This window comes from Aphelocoma coerulescens, chromosome 5, assembly GCF_041296385.1.
Source record: "Aphelocoma coerulescens isolate FSJ_1873_10779 chromosome 5, UR_Acoe_1.0, whole genome shotgun sequence".
Lineage (NCBI taxonomy): Eukaryota > Metazoa > Chordata > Aves > Passeriformes > Corvidae > Aphelocoma > Aphelocoma coerulescens.
Genome location: NC_091019.1, coordinates 46,296,817 through 46,320,741, shown reverse-complemented (window position 1 = coordinate 46,320,741; position 23,925 = coordinate 46,296,817). Strand labels below are relative to the sequence as shown.

General features: G+C 41.3%; 1 protein-coding gene across 19 annotated transcripts in view; it reads right to left on the bottom strand.

The window, feature by feature from the left end:
• NRXN3 (neurexin 3) overlaps positions 1-23,925 on the bottom strand; it is a 982,949-nt gene that overhangs the window by 628,140 nt on the left and 330,884 nt on the right. For all 19 annotated transcript variants that reach the window (XM_069017992.1, XM_069017994.1, XM_069017995.1 and 16 more), the window contains one exon: positions 6,420-6,623. In XM_069017992.1, the coding sequence (XP_068874093.1) occupies positions 6,420-6,623 (204 nt within the window). The remainder of the gene's footprint in view (positions 1-6,419; positions 6,624-23,925) is intronic.

Below are 23,925 nucleotides of genomic sequence, written 5' to 3'. Positions count from 1 at the left end.
CCATAAGAGGATCTTTCACTTAATAATGCCTACTTGCAGCCTTGTGAACATCCACTGCTGTGGTGTCTAACATGGGTGAGAGCTATCGTATCAGTGCTATTACATATCTTGGGCTATGCTGACCTTCTCTTGGGAAATCAAGGCCATGAATAATAGCACCATGCTAGTAGGCACCTTGTCTGGACAACTAAAGCTTTAATCACCAGAAATGGTTGTATTTATTACAGAGATATGGCCCAGCAAGGGAGATTATGTAGAATGGAAATACAGAGAAATATAATGCAGTTTGCTTCTTAACTGGACCAATTTTATGTTTGCTCAGACAGATGTAGAAAAATTATTTCAGCAGCTGACACTAAACGCAGTTCTTAAAAAATGAAGGAGGGGAAAGAACAAGAGTCTATAAATAATAAAGAGTTGTAATGAGCAGGGACACACCAATCAGGAGTAACATAGCCAGAGAGAGTCTGTTTTCAAGCAGAACTTCTCCTGAGAAAATCTGGGTTTGGTTTTGTGCGATTAGGTTTGTCATGTGTCGTCAACCGCAACAGAAAAGTGGGAGCAAACAGCCCTGGAGCAACTGCTACGATCACCATACAGTGGTGGCTATATCCCTTATAGGAGTTGGGTGGGGCAAAGGGAGCTCTGAAGTACATGCAAGGGAACTTCCCTGTCTGACCTGATGGAGAGTCACAGCAAGAGAGATGCTCAAGTCTCACTGCAAGCGAGGTCAAGAGAGTTGCTACAGCTGGAACAACATGGGAATTTCTTATGGACTAAAAAGCAAGTATGAAAGAAAGGGAAATATGGCTGGTCCTCAGCAACATTCATCAGATATTAAAATTACTCTTGTTTTGTTGATGACTGCAGAGTTGTGTTCTGGGGTTTTTGTTTTTTTTCAGTGATCCCAAAATAATTATATGTCCTAGGGCTTACCCTCAGGCTGAAACACTACTCCAGGTGAAGGGGGAAATGTTTCAAAATGAAAACCAGTGTAGCCCTTATCTTGGCGGCGAGATTCCTGTTTCAAAGGATGAGAGTCCAGGCCACTGAGAGGGCTTCCCTGGCAAGTACACAGCACTATTACATCTCCAGACTGTGAGCACGAAGTCTGCAATGCCTTGCAGTTGGGTGCCAGACAGAAATGCCCAGGTGCACTCCAAAGGAACCAGCTCCCCATCCAGGTTTCCTTTAACTGGGTCAGTGGGGATCTTGCAGGGAAGCTAAGAGCTACACCAGCACCAAAATACCATCCACACTACCATCAAAGAACATGCATAGGTTTCTTGTTCATTGCCTCAATTTTGAGCCTTGCCAAAAGCAATCCAAAAATTTTCCAAACATTAATACATGAAATTGTTCTCTCTCTCTCTCTTAAATCAGTTTTTAAAAAGGAAGAAAACACTTATGTTCCCCATAACTAGTACAACAGTACAAATCCAAAGCAGAGCAGATTTTTCCTGGTGGTGAGGGTGCAGGTACAGTCTGGTCTTTGTGCTCAAAACAGCAGCATCTGGTTAATTCCGGAATAATTTTAAAAACTCCTTGGGATTCCTCCTGCACAGTACCAGGCCAATGGTACTTCTGGGAATCATCATCTGGGGCACTCAGCCCTGTTATCAGTATTTATTTCTGAGATAGGTTTTGGAGATGAGTATGCCTGAACAGCTGTAAATCCAGCCACCTGCCAGTTCAGCAATTGGATGAAGAATGTGGTGGATAGTAGGGAAGTAAAAGTAGAGTCTGTTACTGCATGGGGAGCAGGATTAGCTGGGAAGACCTTCTGCAGTTACTTTCTTTTCATTAATTGTCTAATGTAAACCAGAAGCTCCTTCCTCAGTGCTCAGATGGAAGGTTTTCCAGGGCATATCACTTGGAAAACGGGACAAAGACAGTCTCCTTCCAAAAGGCTAAATAGCTTGACTGCAGTTAGCTAACACAAGGGATCCATTGTTTGAATTGAGGTATCTTTAGCAGCAAACATTCATCTGCAATTTAGGCCTGTGTTTCTTACCACCTGTATCTTTTTGTCTGAAAATAGTAATATTTATTTGATGCTGCTAAGGCTCCAGGCTGTTTTATCCTTGAATCAAGAAAGAAAGTCACCTTTGCTGTGTGAGAACAAAATGGTTTTTCCTTTGGATGAGCAGCCACGTGTGGCTATGGAAGAGTACTTTTAGGCAAGAATAGGACAAAAAACTGTTTCTAAGCTCACTCGGAGTTATTTCCTATGGGAAAACCAGATAAAGTCCTGTGCATACTTACCCAACATTATATTGAGGCTCTTTGCCTCTCTCCTACTTGCACTATTTGTATGTAGAAATGACAAAAACCCTTCATTTTGGATGGGCAAAGGTGGCTCTGACATCCCTCAGGATTTAGTTTAGGAAAAGATAGGTGAGAGGGATGGTTATACTTCCTTAAATGAGAGGAGACAGGACACATTTATCCTAGTGACCGGTGACCTGAATATCCTCATCACCAGTGACCGGGCCAGGAAGAAAAAAAAATGAAATATTCTTAAATAAAAGTCAGTATAACATTATAACTCTGCCACTTATCAATGGGCGGAAAAATGTGAAAGTGGATCTCCCTATCAGACCAGCCATTTCTTTCCCTTTCTGCACATCATCTCATCATCAAAAATTATTCCCAAGCATGTTCCAAGCTATGATTTGCTTAATTTCTCTCTCTCTCTCTCCTTCCACTCCAGACCCACTTCTTCAAAATCCTTCTCAGCAGAAGTGAGATATGCATCACATTCGGATTTCTATTCTTCACACAACAAAAACTCAAAACTACTGATAGTCATGCTGTCAACATGAAGATTTGCAGTGCCTCTTGCACCCACAGTGGAAAGGTCTGAAGCAACTTCCTTGCCCCCTTCCTTAGAGAATTATTCATTGCTGCTCTTCCTTTCCCTCCCACCTTCTAGAGCAAGCCCCCAGCTGCCCATGGCCACCCACACCTGCTGTATCTCTCTCCCCTGACTGGCTTGGACACTGAGTGCTGAGGGGTGAGAGGGATATGCCAGCCCCTGCAGGCTGCTCCGTATGCTCTGTTCTCAGGGCTGTTTGCCGTGCGGGCCGCAGGCTTCAGGCCTTTGAAGGGTCGAATACCATCTTTTGATTTACCATGGCTGATGGGGTATGGGAAAGCTTTACAACTGAAACACACGGAAGATTCAAAAAAAAAACAAAAGAAAAAGAAAAGAAAAGAAAAAAAGAAAAGAAAAAACAACATAGGAAAGACCTTAATAAAGACACAAATGATAATAAGAAATCGAATGGAATAGATCAAAGAAGAGAAGAAAGAGACAGCTCTTAGTAATAGTATTAAATGACTTATAAGAAAAGCACAGTTAAATAACTCACCCCTCAAAACAGTCCTTGTTTACACACATGTATCACAGGTTAGACCCTCAGGGGATACTGACACATAGCTAGTAAGCACTAAGCATATTCAGGTCTTCAGAGGTGGTGTTGATGACTGTTTCTCACAGGTAAGGAGATTTTGGCAAGGTTGGATAAAGATTTGGTTCTCATTTGTGACATTTGGGCTATGAACGGTCTCCAGACAGAGTTACTGTGACTTAAAGTAAACAACTGGGAATGAATGGCTCTGGTAAGGTGATTCCTACTCAAATTCTGTTCTTCAACAGCAAAGTAACTTTGCTGTTTTGGTAGAAGGAAAGTTCTGTTTCAAGGACATTATCTGACAGCTTTATAAATCTGAAGAAAGGAGAGGTGAAGATCAGTGTGCGTTCCAACAGTCTAAACTACCTCTCTGTTGAGTCAGACATAGAAGAGTGCTGACAGGTTTCCACTGATCCAGCCTGTAGTCACTTTGGAGAAGATTCAACCTCACAAAAATTTCCAGCTGAAAAGCTGGCAAAATGTGGCATACACATTGCTTCAGTCCCTGCTACTACACAGAACCAGCCCTCAGTTTACACAGGGGTTTGTTTACAGATTTTGTCCCTGCATTAAGCTGTCAACAACACCTCTTTCCCAAACATGTGTAGGCCATCTGTCAAATCTTTAGCCACATCTTTTAGGTGCCAGACAGTGAGTTGAGCAGTCCACCCCTAGGCTAGGTGATGGCATAAAAACCCCAGTGAGTGCTAGAAGTGACCAATGCCAATCAGGCATACAATGTTGACAGGCCCTGAGGGAAAATATTGTCTGCCAGCATGATATAATGAAAACTGGAAAGGAAAGAGTAAGCTTTAAAAAATAGATATATTCAGGGTTACCTAAATATACCCTCCTCGTATTTACTTAGGGTCTAAGTCTAGGAGGCCCTGAACACCCAAATGAGCAATTCCCCTAATTCTCCTTCATTTTTAAGAAGATATAACAGAATCAAACAAGTGGTACCTTTCTCAGAAGAAAAAGTGACAATTTTTGATGAAGTCTGGAAATTTTCATGCTGTAGTACTTTTCATGTGGGAATATCAAAGGTGATAAAAGCAGTCCTTACTAAAATACTAGCACATCCCTCACAGGGTGCAAAGAATTCTCCTTTCAACAAATAGAAAAACTAAGGCTTGAAAAGTAAAAGAACTGGCTCTGGGCTACAAGAGGATACTGTAGAGTTGGGCAGATACTCAGCTGCCCCATCACTTCCCCAACTACCATCATGCCACTACCAATCTTTCAGCGATTAATTTTATTTTCTGAGAAAAAAATAGCTAGCCATAATTTTCAAGAAATGAAACGGGGAAAATATAATCTCATTTTGCTTGATTTTTAGCAACAACTGATTAGAGCAGAAGAAAATGCAAACACATATACACAGATGCTCTGGGGTTTTGTGGAAGATTCTCTTTGCACATGTAAGGAGCCTCAACAGCAGTTTTTTTGAGCTGTTCTCCAGAGAAACCCTGGAAAATCTATGAAATTTTCCTTCACTTAGAGTTCATATAGGCAGAGATGGCTATCATCAGAGTGCTGTTTCTCTTTACTTGAGAAGTTACTGTCATAGCTCAAGTTCATCTATTCCATCTGTCCTGTAGGCCAGTCTGGATAAGACAGCAACAGCTCTTATGCAGCTACAGACTCAATAGTGCTTTATGCTTCTTCAGTCAAGCTAAGCAAAGCAAATATGCAAATATATGGGGGTTTTTTGGTTGGTTTTTTGCTTTTATTTACTAAAAGGCAAGAGTTTCTATAGACTTTTAGATGGACACTCATTCATTTTAAGATATTTGAACTTGTTTGATGTATCTTCTTCTCTTCACTTTCTTATTCAAAAAGAAAATAATAGGGCCTGGCTCACAATTTCAAAGCAAAAAAAAAAGACACCAGATGCAATTTTAAACAGCAAGCTTGCTCCAGAGGACAGCTGCTGGACAACATATTCCACAAACAAAGCTGCTACATGGTTTGCTCCTGATAGTCACAGCAGGGCTCTGAAGATGGTGATATTATTAGCTCAAAAAATGTGAAAGCTTGTTCCAGTGGGCCTTAGAACTTTGAAAGCTGACAGAAGCTCTCACAGACTATACATAAACCTTCACATACAATAACCTACACATTTAAAGATATAAGATTATGCACTATGATGTTAGTTTTGCCTGTTTGAGTCAGAACCTCTTTTTAGTTATATTCTTCAATTCATATGAAGCAACAAGCTGCATCACTGAAAAGTGAAAGAAAGCTTCAACTCATGCATTTACATTCTTTAAGAATTTCACTCAGTAGAATACCTAAAGACTGTCAAGAAAATGAATTGAGGCTAATCTAATAGCACATTCACTCCCAATTGTTTTTGTATTGTTGTTATTGTTGGACTTGTTTCTAATTGTCTTTTTAATTTATTTTCTGGGAAAGTGTAACTCTAAGGAGACAGAACACAGCCCTTTGGGATGGGGGGATGCACTTTTACTATTGTTACTGTCTTTTTAATAAAGACACAACAAAAATCACCAGGCTTTTTTATTAGATATAAAAAATATGGCAAGCTGTATCAAATGCTACCAAATTATGCAAAGGGCAGGGGGTTCACAGGGCTTCTGCTTGCCACCATATCCATTTTGCTTCCTTTCCATGTTTGCCTTTGACTGTTTTGAGTGATGCTGGATGAATGAGGGATGTAACTGATCAAAAGATGGACCAAGTAGCATGTTTCACACAGAGCTCACCAGTCCCAGACCAAGAAAGGAAACTTAAAAACTTAAATATTTAAAAACCAACACTGTCCATAACGAAGAACTGACAGCAAATCTTCATGCAGCAATGCAGAAGAGAATTTCTCTCCGCAAGAAAATATAATTATAAAAGTTTCAGCAGTTGTTTTAGAAATCAATCCAATCCAATCAAACCAACAGAAATTAAATGAAATTATTTTAAAAAAAACCACTAATCACAAGCCCAAATTAATAGTGAAGAGGGCAGTGGAAGGTGTTTATACGATACCTAAGTTGACCATAAGTTTGACGCGGCCTCCATCCAGCTCCAGGCGCAGAGTGTCAGCAGAGTCTCGTGAGGTGGTTGCCATCAACAGCCCATAAGCACGCTGGGACATGAAACGGAAGGACACATCCTCTGCTTCTGTGTGCATAACCATGGGCATGATGATCTTCATGTACATGCTGCCATCATAGCTCAAGATAGAGGCCTCTGCAAGGAATCAGAAAACAATTGCAAGAAATGAGAAGAAGTTACACCTCTGAAGAGCCCCCACATCTACCACAGAGCACTGTGTCTACAGAAACCATAGCACTTGCCACAGAAAGGTATGTAACTGGAGAAAAGTGCAACAACCATTTAACTGCATCTAGAAACCCTGTGGGGCAAATATGAGCAGCAAAGAAAGATGTGGTGTTCACTGCAACTGGTAACAGCAGTAGCCTGGACACATAATTCCCAAGGTCAAGCATGGTAGGACAGAGCCCTTTTGTGATTAGGTGCTAGCAAAGCCTTTGTTTTTCACATCTTCCAGAAAATGCAATCTCCTTCAGCGCACTGAAGTCCAGCCTTCCCTAGGACTAGCAGTAACAACTACAGTGACTAGAGTTCTAATTTTGGTACTCTTGCTGTTGCTTATTTAGAGAGGAATTTCATTTCATCGATATCACTTTAAAGACAAACAACTGTATAAAGTGCATTTCCTAGCAGGTCTTTTCTAAATCAGATTTGTTCCTTTTCGTGATTTTATATTTTTTCACTACTTACTAACAACCAATGTTAGTAGAGCTCTGCTGACACAACCAATGCAAATGAAGAAAGGAATAAACCAAACTCTATTGCAAGGGCCATTCAAATGCAAGAAAAGTTAGAAGATAGAGGGACAATGAAAGCCAGGAGGAGGGGGAAAAAAAGTGAAGAAAGAAGTTATGTTTTTCTGTCATCTCTGAGGATGTCAAGGAAAATTGGAATTTCAGTCAAGGAAAGGAGTTAAACTTTGCATTCTCTATTTGTTCAGGGTCTTGTCTGCAGAAAGTGATATTCTCCTCTAAGGGGTAGAATTAAAGTCTTGTGTTAGAACTGCAGCAAGCACTACAGCATGGCAATCATTGTTTCTTCAGGGAATATGCTCAAAAGCATTTTCATCTGCAAAATTTACAAATCTACATAAATATATAAATGTATGAATCAGAGCATTCCTATTCCCCACAGCCAACCCCCACCAAAGACAGACCTGCAGAGATTGCTCCATGTAGGGCTTCTACCATAAAACTACATGTCAAAATCACAGAGTTTAAAAAAACCTGACTGGTTCAGCTTCCTAGAAACATGGATGGATTGCTCTCTTACCAGTACCTCATCCAGTTCAGTTCAGCTGAAGTTTTCTCAAATGATTGACTGGGATTCTCTCCAGGCACCACCACCCCACCGCCCCCTCCAGAAAGTTAACAGCCCATCTAATTTAACCAACTGCAAAACATGTATTTGGAATCTAGATGTTCTCCTTATATTTCAGCCCTTTGTCCCATTTTTCCCAGACAATGAAAGCAGAACTTCCACCAGGAAACAGCAAACTTTGTAGAGCTGAACCTTACTCCTCTCAATGTCTAAATGTTAGATGCTACAGTAGTGTAAATGGATGGGAAACTGAGGAAGATCCAAATGTCCATGCCATAAAGCACCCATGGCTGGCTCCAAAATGGCCAGAAACAGAACTGCAATGCAATAAATATGCAAATGAGGTGCTAAATAAAGATATAAATATCAAGCTGATAAAGTGACAGAGGAGACACATATATGGTTCCAAAATATTCAGTGGGGATCACAACAGTTGTGCAGATGCAGCAACCCACCACACTAATAGCTGATGTGCAGCACCTCAGCGGTCATAGGACAGGGAAACAGAAGAAAACTTTTCTGGGACCACCATTAAGATGTCTGTGAACAGCATCCTCGCTCACCAGTTTCCTTAGCTGCGCTCGCCACACACTGTCATGGTCTGTACACAGAAAGCTCCCTACACACATCACCCACTCAGCCATTTACATTACACACATCTCTGGTACCAGTTGCCAGTGCTGCCCTGGGGTCCCACATCTTCATTTGGCCGAGAAACAGAGGAGCAAAGAAAGCCTCTTTTTCAAGGTGGAAGAATAGTTTCTTCTTTTCAAAGTGAAATTCTCTTCCCCCTCACGTCTGCACCTTTCACTTGCCACCCACAGCTGCAAGCTGGAACTAAATGTACTGTATTTTATACATACACTCAAAGGCAATGCCTATGTACACACAAACCTTCCTTGCTGTCTTTCCTCTCTCTCTCTGCAAGATTGTATTAGAAAATCCAGTCAAGCATGAAATGGCTCTTTTGACGCCTTCAGTTCAGATGTGCCTTGCATGAAACAGTTGCTGGCCCTAGCACATGAATAGCTGCAAGAAGGGGGTTGGAGGATATCAGGACTGTGAGTGGGAGTAGCTGACACAAATGGCCCAGCACTGCTGCTTCCTTCTCCACAGTGCCATGCATTAGGAGCTTTGAAAACACGAGTTTTTCTGCAGTGACTAGAACAAACCAAAAGCATGGTAATAATGAGTCTCTTCCCTTCAGTAAAATGTGTGTCCTTCAGCTTTACTGATCCCATTGCCAGATACCTACTGTCCTTAGACAGTAAAAATCCCAACCCTTACTATTATACTTATGTAAGGAGGACCTGAGGAACACTCAGAATTGCTGAAGATGACATAAAAGTCTGGACAGTGTTTCAGTTGACATCTCACAGTAGCACAAACCAGGTATTACTGTCTCTTCCCTGGCCAGTCTACTACAAGCATGATGCAATGAAACCTCGTAACAATTAAGCAGATAAAATTAAATATCTTGAAGTAGTTGAAACAGCCTCCACACAACCACAGGAGACAATGTTCTGTTCTTGTGCCATATGCACTTAACATATTTCAAAAATAGCAGGATTTCATTCTCACTTTGCAAGTCTTCTCAGTCTGGAGTATCTGGGAGCCTTTCAGCACATCTCCTTGCAAGCAGACCATTCCCTCCCGCTATGAAAATACTCTGTTCAGAGGAGGGTATTGCCTAGTAGCAGTCATACAAACAAAACCTATTTCCTTTTCCTGACAGTCAGTCCCCAAAGCTCAAGAAAAGCATGTTACAGCTGAGCAACACATACAGCAAATCTGCTCAGGGTTGAATGCAACCTGGCAACAAGTACATGACCTCAGCCGCCCAGACACCTGTGCTGGCGACTTCTGCCTGAATACAGGCATCCATTCAACTGTCCTCAGCCACCCGCAGCAATGAGACTGTAATGCTTTGTTCAGCACCATATTAACAGGCAGCAGCACAGTTATCCAAGTTTAAAATACATGCAGGTTTCTGCCACCCTTCTACTTTTAGGGTAGCTATTATATTGGATGCATAGGAGCAACGTATGAAATCATGTTTGAGACCCCCACAGGTTTGTACAGACAAAAAATTGAGTGGCATTTATTTGTGATCCTAATGCCAGAAGCTTCATTGCCATTAGTTTGGGATGAGAAGAGGAAGAAACCAGGTGCTGGTTCAAAACTGCTCTGATATAATGCCAGAAATCTGTGAAAAATCAATATGTTATTAGGAGCAATTAGCTTCCCAGTCTTGTGCTCTCAGACCCTGCCAGTTTTAATTTTACACTTAGCATCCAAAGGAGCAATTCATTGCTGCTTCCCCACAAGGCTCTGCATAAACCTCTCAGGGAGATGGAACAGGCATATTCTTAGCACACAGACAGAAAATTATTCAAGACCTCTTCATGCTTTTTCTCCTGCTTTCTAACCTTTCTCTTGTATTAATCACCATCCCTTGCTTCTTTTCTTTCTTCTTCCTCTTAGTTTTTCTGTACTCTCCTTCCCCATGGTCTTTTTCCTCTACCTCCCAGATTAGAATACAGCATAGTTTCTTACTGAAATTTTCAGAAAGGTGACATTGTAAAAATAATTTAAAATATCCACACTTCATGAAAGTTGAAGTCCCCAGTGACAGCAGTTCAGGGCACACAACATTTTCCCCAGCTACATTTGTGAGACCAAAACTCTTAGACCAAACATTTCCACATTCTTGCAAATTCAAATATCCCTAAAGTGCCTAAGCTATGTATCCACAAACCAGACAACACTTTACTGCAGGCATTGATTGCACAGCTCACCTCCTGCCCTCACATATCCACTAGCAGACACATGGCCCCAGATAAAAAATAGATTTTCTGAAAACCAAAATTACACTTTTAAACAAAACAAAAATCCCACAAAAATAATATCTAAAAAGAAAAAAAGAAAAAAGAAATCATAATTCCTGTCCAAGTGGATTCCATACAGATGAGTTTCAACAAAAACAGCCTGACAAGTAATTTGGGAAGCCTGAATGTAATCAATCAGCCTGAATCTGACTAGAACCCAGGAGATAATACTCCTGTTTTGGTGGAAAAGATATGATGGGAACTTGAAGTGCTCACAAGAGGTTAGGACCTTGCACATCATCCAGCAGGATGGGTGCCAGGAGCTGTGGAGTTCCCTGTGCCAGTCCCTTGCTGCCCAGGGCTGTCCCCCACACACAGGAAGGTGAGTGGGACAGATGTACAAATGAGGGCCAGGTCCAACTGAGAAACCAGGAAACCTCAAGGTCATGAGGCAGGTCCACGGTCAGGCCAGGAAGTCACTCTGCTGGCCAGGGCTAAGAGCAATTGCCAGGCAGAGCCACAGTGACAGGGCTGGACATGGGCCTGGCCTGGAAGCACCCATGGGCGGGCATGCTGTGGGAGGGACCTGGAGACTGGCCCTGCCGCAGCATCACCGGGTGGGGGGCTGATGGCCAGGGGGCTGCCATGGGGCCCTGGGCCATGAGCAGGGTGGAGGAGCCCCAGTGGCCAGGCAGGGCCTGTCAGTGCCCTAAGTGTGCTGGTGGTACCATGCTGTGGGACTGCTTCTCATTGACCCTTAAGAAAAGTCCAAGTTTACTATGCTATGACAACTTCTGCAGTAAATAGAATTTTTCCTGGATGTCTCCCATCTCAGTGTCACTGGGCTTCAACTTAAACTTAGCCCACCAAACACGAAAGACCAATTTGAAGGGATGTAAATGTAATTTACTAGCACTGAGAGGGACAATAACAGAGAACACAAAACCATCCTTAAAACCTGCCTAAACTGAAACATTACATTAGAAATAAGAATGGGCTTTATTAGTCTTGCAAAATACCCTGCAAACAATAAATATCAGTAATGAAACACTGATAGGGTTTACTGTGCTAGTAAGAACCAAGCTATTCTGCTTTAGAGATTTCAAACTGACAAGATGTCAATAGTGTTACTATGAGTTGTTATCCACTGGAAACTCATGAAGATAAAACAGTAAAAATCTTGGACACATACAGCTACAGAAAAGTAAAGAAACCAGACCGGTTTTGCTGATACTTAATCTCTCTGGAAGACCAAAGTATTTTTTTCAACATCAATCCAAGTTTTTCTTTGCTTCAAATTAAGATGATGCCTTCCTTCCTTCTTCACTCCCGAGTGGGTATATGTCTGCTTTACAAAAGAATCTTCATATCCTGAAACTCAGTATATCACTATTTCAGCTCCCTCACTCTATTTTAGACTAAGTAAGCTCCTTTTTACTCAGCTTCTCCTAGCTTTTGTTTTCTAAAACCTGCCTCTTCTGCTTCTCATCTCTGGCTTCTTTTTGATTTGTATGCTACTTTCTTAAATTAAAATTTTCCAATTTAAATAGCATATGTCAGTTAAGACCAAACAAGCACTTAAAGTAATTACATAAGACACCCTTATCAGTGAAAGGTGCACAAAATAGTTCCAAATGAACAGCAAATGGAAGACAAAATAGAACAAGCTCCAAGACATTCATCACATTTTCGGGGATGCAAGAATAGTGGTGGAGCAGTAATAATAATTCTCACTTATAAGGCCCCTGCTATAGACAAAAATTGCTAGCAGATGTTTACACAGGTCAGATGACACCCAGATAAATATTCTTCACCAAACACATTTTTTCAAAACCTTGCAAAATTTATTTCATAACATTATTTAAAACATTTAATTTCTGAGCCTGAAAATAGCCCAGAAGTGCAAGTTCCTTCGTATAAAAGAAAAAAATTCCTGAAGAAACCTGAAGAGCAAACCACACCTATTTATTTATCTAGAAAGTCAGAAGAGAATAAATACTCTATTCACCAATTTCCTTTCCATACCATTGTCTCCCCCTGCTCCAGTATCTTATACCTCTTCTATCCCTTTGAGGTCTTCCCAAACACATAACCAAAGTCTGCAGATAATATTATTGACTAAGTATCCACAAAACGGAAGACATTAAGAAAAAAAACAAGGTAAGTAAGACAAACAAAGAGCCCTAATCAACACAGTGCATGTATTATAATGTCCTTCTTCAGACAAAAAAAAAAATTACCTTGATTCATTGTTTAGACTTCGAAATTGCTTTTGTTATGAACAAAAGTAATTCTGATTTTTCTTTTTAGAACAGCACTAATTTTCTTTTTTGAATCCAAAATTAACACTTCTACTACTTCTACACCTCTTCTACTTCAATATTATAAAGTGGGTATATTATACCAAAATCCTTTAAAGCTGTCCTGAGAATTTTCATCTTAAAGTGGACGAAATCTCAAGGAACTAGTTAAAACTGTGAGGCTTGTATCATTGTAAGGTAAAATCCCACAAGACTTTTGCCTGTCTACAACAAAAGCTTCAATGGAGACCTTCTAAATTTTAAACTGACCTAGGGAAGACATATTAGGGACATGGATCCCAAATCTCCCTCCATTAATAAACCTGTCTAACATTCTTGGTCTGGATTCTAGCTTTGCTTAACTTCTGTATTTAATCAACTAACTCCCCAGGTTAACCTGTGGCTACCCTACAAAGTAGTATGTACCAGTTTCCATCAGTATCAGGCTGGGTATGCCCTTCCTACACTCCTGTTGTCATCAAGGGGTGTGATTGCAAGAGCTAATCAAGGGGTGTTGTCAGGTGGGGAGTTACAAAAAAATTAAATTTGTGTACTCCACAGTGAAAGGCAAATAAATTTCACTTCTCCTTTCTTTGGGCTGCAATCATAAAGAACTGGCCTAGGGAGGAACTGAAAGAGCGCTGAGTACCACAGTGGAAATATTTGCAGACAGAGGAAACTGTAGCTTGTAAATGTTATTGCTAGCCCTGGGAGGTGACGAGTGAGGTTATATTGCCATACTGAAGCTTGGCAGAGACTCAGGAGAACCAAGAAGGAGCACATGGGCTTTTCAAATCTACTCCAAATGTCACTCTAACATTTACAGAGCTTTGTACAACTATTTGGGAAGAAATCTCTGGAAAGAAGGCTAAGGGTAGAAGAAGAATTGCTCCTCGGTGTAAAGGAGTGTAATGGGGAAACCTGCCACTAAAACAATAGCTGGAGAATTTGCATTACCATGGGTGGCACTTTAGAAAGTGGCACAACTTCTGTTTAGTTCAAACATCTTTGAGTCATCTTCACAGCACTGTCAAGATACACGAAGCATTTGATCACTACCTTCTGAGTAGTGTTCACCAAAAAAGGGAGATTATAGCAAAAACGTTTGGTTTATCTCAGCATACAAAGAAAAAAAGAGGCAGCAGACAATTTGTAGCAAGGGAAAATTGAGAAAATTTTAAGGAAAAAATTACACTATGAGGGTTGCCACACACTGCAACAGAACAGCTGTAGAAACCCCAATCCCGGAAATTTTCAAAATTCAACAGGATAATGCCTTTAACAATTAATTCTGCTCTTCAAGTTGATCTCACTTGAAGTGGGTGTTTGGGACAACAACCTCCAGAGATCTCTTTCAACAATGGTTATTCTATGCCAAGTGCCAGAACGCCCTGATTTCACTGGATATTGCACCTTTTCACAGACATCACCTTACACCTGCAAATTGCTACTGATTTGAGATGGAAAAGATTTTGTCTTGTGAGTTATCACTTTGAGGGGAATGCCTCTTGGTGCATGTGGTCAAGACTAAAGAAACAGAAGATTCAAAACATTGCTTTCCTACAGCCACTGTATGTCCTTGGGCAAATTCCTTACTCCTGCTGAATCATCTCCGAGCATTTACAGTTTGGAACCAAACATGTTATGATACTACCAAAGACACCTGATTGTTGTGCTTTCAGCCCTTTTCTCTGACCATATGGGAAAGCTACTCAAAAGGCAGTTACCACATCTTGGATGGGCGTACTCTTTGTTGGGTGAAAAACTGGCTGGATGGCCAAGCCCAAAGAGTGGTAGTGAATGGAACCCAGGTGGTGGCCAGTCATAAGTGTTGTTCCCCAGGGCTCAGTATCAAGGCCAGTTCTATTTAATACCTTTATCAATGAGCTGGACAAGGAGATCAAGTGCATCCTCAGTAAGTTTGAAGAAGACACTAAGCTGGGCAGGAGTTTTGATCTGCTGGAGGTTAGGAATGGACATGGACACACTGGAACAGTGGGCTGAGGCCAACAGCATGAGGTTCAATAAGGCAAAGCACAACACCCCCGTGTGGTGCTACAGGCTTGGGGAAGAGTAGTTCCTGAAATGCTCAGCAGAAAGGGACTTGGGAGTGCTGGTTGAGGGGCAGCTGAATTTGAGTCTGCATGTGCCCAGGCTGCCAATGGCATCTTGGCCTGCATCAAAAACAGTGTGGCCAGCAGGACTAAGGCAGTGATTATCCCTCTCTACTCAGCTCTGGTGAGGCCCACCCTGAGTGCTCTGTACTCACTTCAAAAAGGACATTGAGGTGCTGGAGCAAGTCCAGAGCAGGGCAATGAAGCTGGGGAAGGGTCTGGAGCACAAGTCTGATGAGGAGCATCTAAGAGAACTGGGGTTGTTTATTCTGGAGCAAAGGAGGCTCAAGGAGGGCCTCATTGCTCTCTACAACTACCTGAAAGGAAGTTGTGGTGAGCTGGGGGTTGGTCTCCTCTGTCATGTCTCAATGGATATGAGGAAATGGCCTTAAATTCTGCCAGGGGAGATTGAGATTAGATATTAGAAATTTTTTTTTTGCACTGGAAAAGTGGTTAGGCATTGGAATAAGTTGCCCAAGGAAGTGGTAGAGTCACCATCTCTGGAAGTGTTCAAGAGGCATCTGGATGTGGAACTTGGGAATATGGCTTAGGGGTGATTATGGTGCTGCTGGGTTGACAGTTGGACTAGATGCTATTGAAGGTCTCTTTCAACCTTGATGATTCTTTGATTCTGGGATCATCAGTCTACCACTTTTGAAAAGCAAGGCTGTAACATAAACTACATTCATAACCTTTTTTAAATCCATAAACAACCTCTCCTCAGCTCTGTTTTTCTAATACTGGAAAGAAAAACTAACTACAATTGCCTCTGGTTTAAGGAAGTTGGTTTAAGGAAGGTTCACAGCATTAGACAACCCTCAATTTCATTTTCTTCCTTTTCCTCATCTGACAGCCCCAAACTCTTAAACTTTGCAAATTCCTGGAAGAGGTGTGTTAATAGAATGGGGAGAAAATGGAAAACATGGGTCTACAAACTGTAGGTCAAACTTGTCCACACCATACTGGTTTTGAAAAAGCAAAAATTCTTCAACCCAGTGATTTAGGCCCAGTGATTCTTCAAATCAGTGATTTAGGGCCAGAAGTGAGACACTGCCATGCTGAAACTAAGTAGGCAAAGGAACTAGGTAACTATTTATTAACTCATGTAAGGCAAGCAGCTTCATGGAAACAAGAATGTCACAACACTCACAAATGAGTGAAGGGAAGGTCATCTTTGAAGGGAAGCCCGATACAATAGAGCAGGTAGCGATTAGGAGGGTAACAACAGCAAACATGCTGTGGAAAGATGCAGGATAATATGCAATTTGGAGATTCAGACTACAGCTTCTGAACTTAAAATACAAGATAAACTGAGTTTAAAATACTAGGATCTGGAGGAAGGTCCCTTCAGAGCCTTTTCTTCTTCTATCACAGATCTGCTGTCTTCCCTAAAAACCCTCACAAAACCACTAATCCGAGGGTGGTGACCATCTGATAGCAATGCTCAGTCAGTGCAGCACAGAGAGTGCCAAAATGATGACACTGATTTCCAAGCATCCCACAGGCTCTGTCCATTCCTAATGAAGTCATCAGCAGACATGCAACAGCCAGATCTGTTCACCCAGCTAATTGCAACCACTGTTCAATTACTGGAACCATGATAAAGAGGCAAAGAGAAGCAGAAACTAGCAGCTGGCATGGAATGGCAGTTGATATTGCCAGGATCATGAAAGCTGACGCAAGTGGTACATGTTCAAGCCTGTAAATTTCATTGGCAGATAAAAGAAACTCAGTCCTACTTTCAAATAACAAACACTTGCCTTTTGAAAACATGATTGTACCCCACTTGTTGTAAATTCCATTTTACAACTCTGGTACCTGTAGATAATTTTTTTTAAATAAAAAGAAATTTCACATAAAAAAGGAAGAAAAAAAGAATTGGCATAGATATGTGAGGTGTTTATGCATGAATGTTGACCCAAATTACACAGAATTTCAGTGTTTGGACAATTACAGGGATGTCCATGAGCTGTCCCTCTGTGACTCCAAACATAACCAAGTGCAGTTTCTGTCTTACAAATCCAGTATCTTTTGGTAAGGACAGTTAGAAATTCATAGTCCATAACACTGGTTATAATTATCACACAGTTACTAAACTCCTACAAGCCTATCTCAAACACCAGAGGCTGTAGTGCAGGATCTACAGTACAGGACTGTGTACAGGTCCAAGTGCCTACACTGGCATTCAGTGAATGGGTTTACAAATAACAGCAGCCAGTACAAACCCTCAGTTCAAAACTCAAAGATTTGGGTTCATGGAGAAGAGAGTTCTATTAAGCTTTTTCTGCTTCTCTGAGCTCCAAGAGCCTCCAGTGATCCTGATGGGAATTGTAAATGATAATAAATCCTGCTTCTTGTTGAAGCTGTGAAGATATAGTCAGCATTGGCAACTTCTATGAGACTCTCCAGTCAAAATAACTGGAGATGTATAAATTATGACAGCAGCTGTGACCCTAAAACTTTCACATTCACCATTGTGCAGCACATTTTATTCACTTTGAAATTCAGGGCAGCAGTCAGAATGCAATGAAGAAAGTCATACTCCAAAAGCACCAGCCGGATGTCACAGTTAAGCAAAGCTGAATTTTCTTCATCTGCTTCTATCATAGACTTACTGAGATAGCTGCTGAGGCCTGAGACTACTCCTATCCAAAACAAGACCAACCAAATCTTGAAATCACCGGGTATCTTAGACTGAAAATGCCATTTATGGGCAGAAGATTTTCAGATCACCTTCTATGGTGGCTACGACTTTTACTGAAATGCCTGGATCTCACCTGATCCTAACTGAAATTGGAAAGCTGTAACATTGTCACCCCATATCAAGACACTTACAGATAAGATGTAAGAATGTACCCACATCCTGTATTGTTCTCTTTATACTAGACATAACGAAAAACTCCAAGAGAGCTTTAATGGTGAATAACTGGCTATTTATCCTGCCTAAAGCAGGATACAGTCCAGAGGGACACTTACTCTCTGAATTGCTAGCAGCAAACTGCATGCAGTGTATTCTGTTACAACATTTCTGATTCATTACATCAAATTATGTCAGATTAAATGCAGCCTATGAGCAAAGAGAGTCTCCTCAGACCTGAAAACTGCCTCAGTGTCTGCTTATCAGTGACTGCACCTCCTGCACAACATCACTTTCCATACACCTCCACTCAATGCTAGGCAGCACACCTGCAGAATGAGCTGCCTGGGAAGGAACTCTGCCATGAGTGGGCAGGTAATAAAAAGCTTCATTTCACTGTGGTCTTCTCAGATTCTCTACGTTTTTGAACAATCTCTTTATGAGACTGAGAACCTGAAATACTCACAGACCAATAGCAAGGAATAACTCTTCGCCCTCCCACATCAGGGTTAATCCTTGTACAGTTCAGGAGAGCATTAAGGATGGTACAGTTGATATCTGTCACAAGGGTGGAGTGATAAATTCAAACATCAACCACTCATTCTTGAAGACCAGAGATCAGAAATTCCTTAGATGGAAAAAAGCAGGAATTTTGTAATCTCAAACAGGTTTTTCCACACCCAAAAATCACTGTTTAGAATGACTGTCAGCGCTGCCTGTGCTCTGAGGAGGTCTGGGACAAGGGGAGGAATAAAGCTACCCAGCACAAGTATGACATGTTTGCTGAACTGGGTGGCAGACAGAAAGTGCAATCTCTAAGAATGGATTCTGAATCCTAATAAAAACCTGGGTGTTTGATAAAAACATCAACAGCCACAATCTCAACACTCTGTACAGTGGAAAAAACAGTTTGCTTTCACCTAAAATGTCTCCCAGGCCCCTAAGTGCAGAAGAGATGGAACGAAGAGACTAAATTGCAAAACTCATCCCATTTAGCTAAGTGGGATCACAGGTAAGGTCAGGGAAGTTAATCACTACCCATTTGCTGAAAATTACCCATAAAGGGTATTAGATGCACAATTCTTTTACAGCAATTAGCTCTTGTTGATATGAATATGAAATAGGAACCTAGTAAGAGTTACCTTGGTAATAAAAGGAAGGAAATTAATCAGAACAAGGGTGGAAGCCAAGGTAAGTTTGGGGGGTGGCCAGTTCAGATATATGTTTGGAGGACTGGAGAATGCTTTCACATGTATTATTTGGCCATATCTCTCAAATGTATCAGAGAAAGTGAGATTATTAGAACGGAGTCCAACACAATTTAACAAAGCGTGGTAAAAGCAGATGGGAGCGTGTCTATCAGATTAACTTTTGTATAAAGGCTGTGGCAAATCCATCATGAGGTTTTCCAGGCTCTGAGAAAGCCTGACCAGAACTGGCCCTACCAGCAAATTGTGTTTACTTCAAGGATGAAAATTTTCTCTTCCCTCATTATACAAGGATGAAGAAGTGGTGGGGGAGACAGCCTGAAATCTCCTACTCTCTCAAATGATATTTCTCTATAGTGGTAAAAGCCCTTAATCATTACCAATTAAAACTGTGGAAAAAGAAAAAAAAGTAGTTACATCTGAAGGCATTCTTTCAGTTTTTCCACTACTTGTTGCTAGCCCCTTCTCTTGAGTTGTCTGAAATCTGCACCCCTACCTTTTCTGTGTTCACTGGAAAGGGATAAGAAAGCCAGGATGCAACTCTGCAAAGGCAGCCTTCAGCTGCAGGGAGAAGAGTCTGGCTGCTGCACAGGGAAGCAGGAGTAGTTAGGAACAGCCAGACAGCTGTGCACCTCACATCTGCCCACATTTCAAAGGAATGACCCAATCCAGCCCAGGACATAACAAGCACTCAAGGTTCTACAAGGACAGAGTGGTAGAGGAAGCCAATAGCTGTTACTTGTGGCTGAAGCATGGTGCTGGAACCTCCTGTGAAACTGGTATCAAGCCTTAGCGTCCCAGATGGCCTCCAATTGGAAAAATATTTGTGAAAACATCCAGAGGCCTTCCCACAATAAATGTAAAGTTGAATTAAAGCCAATATAAGGAAACAGAAGAACACATAATCTGGAAGTTTCTACATTCTAAAGAATCCTGTACAATTTCAGAAATTATTTAGACAAAAATTATATTGCAACAACAGGAACTGTTTGAGCCTGACAGTAACAGCTGCCTATCGGGACATCTTCAGTTTAAATTTGAGTACATTGCAAAAAATAATCTAAACCAAACTATCTGTATGTAGTTCACCTGTCAGATTTTCCCCTCCTACTGTTCAGGGCATCAGAACGTGGTATTTCTTTTTCTCATATCTTTCATATTTTTCTTTCTCCTGTTACTGTGCAAAATGCCAATACAAAGAACAACAAAAACAGCAAGCTACCTGCACCAGGAAATAAACAAAGCACATCAGAAAATGCCTTCCTGTAAACTGAAATAAAATGTCATTATATTTTTCAAACATATTCTTCTTCCAATTTCCATCCAATTCTGGAAAAAAAACAAATCAGAATATGCACAGTGCTTCCAAATACACAATGCCATAATCTTCAATGACAGTTAAGGGATGACTTATCCTTACCAGCAATTTTATCAAGTCAGAACAAGATTCTGCACAATACCAAAGCAGCAAGGGTTGTATCAAGCCCTATTGCACCCTTTCCCCTGGGAAACATGCAGTTACACCTGCAGTGCTTGGCCTTACACAGCACATCGCTCCTTTACACTGCATAAACATCCTCCCGTGTTGGCCAGACTAATGCCACGAAGGGAGGAATACAGCAGAAAAATACATAACCAAAGGAAGACAGGCAAAGCCCTCACTCTTCCAAACAAACTCAAGCATTGAGCAACCAGAGTTCAAGATACATTTGGACAATACTCTCAGGCACACAGTGTGATTTATGGGGTTGTCCTTAGCAGGGCTAGGAGTTAGACTCAATGATCCTTGTGGGTCTCTTCCAGCTCAGGATATTCTATGATTCTGTGATCTGTGGTGTTTAAACTGCCATCTAATGGTGAAACTGTAACTTTGAAGCAGGCAGAGCAGACAGCACACAAGGAAACAAATGCTGTTTTGACCTGCAGCTCTTAGATTTGGATTGACAATCACCTTTTTCAGCAACATTTAATTATAAGCTGCTTCCTACAGTACTAGCTGCTGGTGAAGCAAAAGTGTATGTTTTAAGTGACATAACATATCTTCATCGGAGATGTGCGTACTGTCTCAAACTGCCGGATTTGATTTCCAGTTTTATGCCACAGATAAGAGACTCCACAACAGAGAATATAATAATGCCAAAGTTCAGGCTTGGATTTTTTGAGGACTGATAATGTCATCTTAATTTCTGATGAAAAACCTACCAACATTGAACAAGTGAAGAAGTGCTGAGTTAAACTCTCTAAATCACTCCACTGATACAGATTTACTCGACATTTCAGCTATTCCAGAACAAAATCACTTTCAGTCATCTATCATTTACCTCATGATCTGGCAGTGCAGGTTCCAAATCACTTTCCTTGTGACTCAAGTATGGGCAGAATTTGTGGCCTTGCTATGCACCTAAACCAAAGGAAGCTAGTTCAGACAAGTCAGTATTTGCCTTTCCACTTTGCTTAAACTATAATTAATAGTACCTCTTTACTATGCTTCCACTGATCCCCTAATAATTGCAGAATCATAGAATGGTTTGGGTTGGAAGGGACCTTAAAGATCATCTAGTTCCTACCTTCTACCATGGGGAAGGAGCAGGTTGCTCAAAGCCCCATCCAACCTGGCCTAATAATGTTGGCCTATTATCTAAAGCAGAAGGACACAAATTAGGACTCTTGAGAACTATTCAACAAGTCACTGTTATTTTCCTTTATTTGACCTGAAAATAGGAAAGAATGTCATTTACCGCTCTTCAACGCATGTTTTAGATTCTCACTTAAGCAAATCCTTACAAAGTAAACCAAATATATTAAAAGGAGGCTGCAAATGGAAAAATAAAACCTAATGAACCCTTGTATTGAAGGTACTATGTGTGAGGCACAGACACATTTGGAATCCACTTCTGACAAGTCATTGACATCTAATTCCACACTATCACCAAAGACAGCTCAATTTACTCCCCTTTTTAATGTGCAAGTAAGGGCCAGTGAAAGCTGTCAGACTCATGTGATGAAAGACAAGTACCTAGGATACATATAGAAAAAATGGTTCCTTCATAAAACTCTCTCCAAATCATTCAAGAGTTTAGAAGCTCAGAGCTTAATACATGAGCCATCATTCCCCGTATCACTGAAGGAAAGGGATGCTAAGCTCATCACCCACAGAAGCAGGCATGTGGCCTCTCTTGCACAGAGAGACACTTCTGTTTTCAATATAAAGTGAATCACAGGCTCTTACACTGGACTTAATCATGATCCTGAAAGTTCAGTACAACATCTGTATTGAACAGCATGCTCTGCTTTCTCCTAAGGGTTCCTGGAGGGTTGCAAGGTTATGGGAGGAGTCCAGAGGGTGTAAAAGCTGTGTGTATTAAAGAATTAATACACTTCAGTATATATTCGAAATCTATTTGAAGACAAAAAGAGTGTCAAGCTTTTCCCAAAAGGGTTGCTAGTAGGAATTTAGCAAATCAAGCCAACCAGCAGTTGCTGGGTGAGCAAAGAAGGTGATGGGGATGCAGAGGCTGTGGGGCCCAGGGACTTGTGTGCTTGCTCAGACACTTTGGGGGCACAGTGAGGGGCAGATGGCAGTGCTGCCTGAGCCCATTAGATGGCGAAGGAGACTGCAATTGTCTCCTCGCTTGTGCCACTAGTGCTGAGAAATACTTGTTAAGCGTTTTTTTCCAAGGAAGAGCAGTGTGGCTCCTCCTGGGGTAGAAGAGAAAGCAGAGACACACAGCAAATCTCAGTCGGTTTTCTGTGCAGTGCCACTGCCACCAGCTCTCACTGCCACTTGCTGGACAAGATCCCAGGTTTCTACTCGCATCTGCACAAGTTCTGGATCAGCAAGGACTATTTCAAAAGAAGCTTTTCCTAATTTACACCTGTAAAGGATAAGACACAGCTCTACACCACAATACAACCGCAAAAACGGTTTTCTAAAATAAGCAGCTAATGTACTCTGACCAAACAGGAAAATGAGTAGGTGTCCTAACAGGATGGTTTCCCCATCCTCGATTCCTGTTATTTGAAGTCCTCCACATGATTTCAAAGCATTAAGATGCACTCAGGAACATCTTTTGAACTGGTCTATTTTCACAGCAGAAACTGAGACAGAAATAGAAGACAGCTCATCACTGTCACACTGCAAAGCCAGGACAGTGTAGGGACACAAACCACTGTCCACCTCAAGTGGCTGCTGCCCCCCACTCTTTGGATGATCCAAGAGCTACCTGCCACCTTGTTGTACTTTTCATGAGACAGACCCCGAAAAATTCACAGAATATCAACCAAGTCAAAATAATGGAGAGGTCAGTAATTCCTTTGGAAACTGGAAAATAATCCACAAGCCTAAAAATAATCTAAATCTGTAATGGAAAGGGGACTGATCTTGACATCACTTGAAACATAGATGGTAAGACTCTATAGATACAACACCTGTTTCTCTTTCAAATTCTGCATATAGAGAGAGACTCAAAAGGGGAAGAATTGAGGCACAAGACAGTTTTTTAAGATTTCAATTAGCCTTTTTTTTGGACTAGGATTTATTTACTGCAGAGTTAAGCATCTCTCATAGTTACAGATTCTCTATTTATATCTGCTAACTGTGCAAATTTCCTGGTTCTCTGATTCCAGACCAGCTGCTGGGCACAGCTGTGCTCCAACAAAGGCACCAAAACCAGCGGGATTGCTGTGGGACTGTCATACTTCCCTAATTTCATCTGCATCTGGAAGAGGAAATCACAGTGCTTTTCTCACCCACTCCTGACACAGCTCAACAGAAAACCACCAATGTAATTTTTAAAAAACCCTCAGTGAT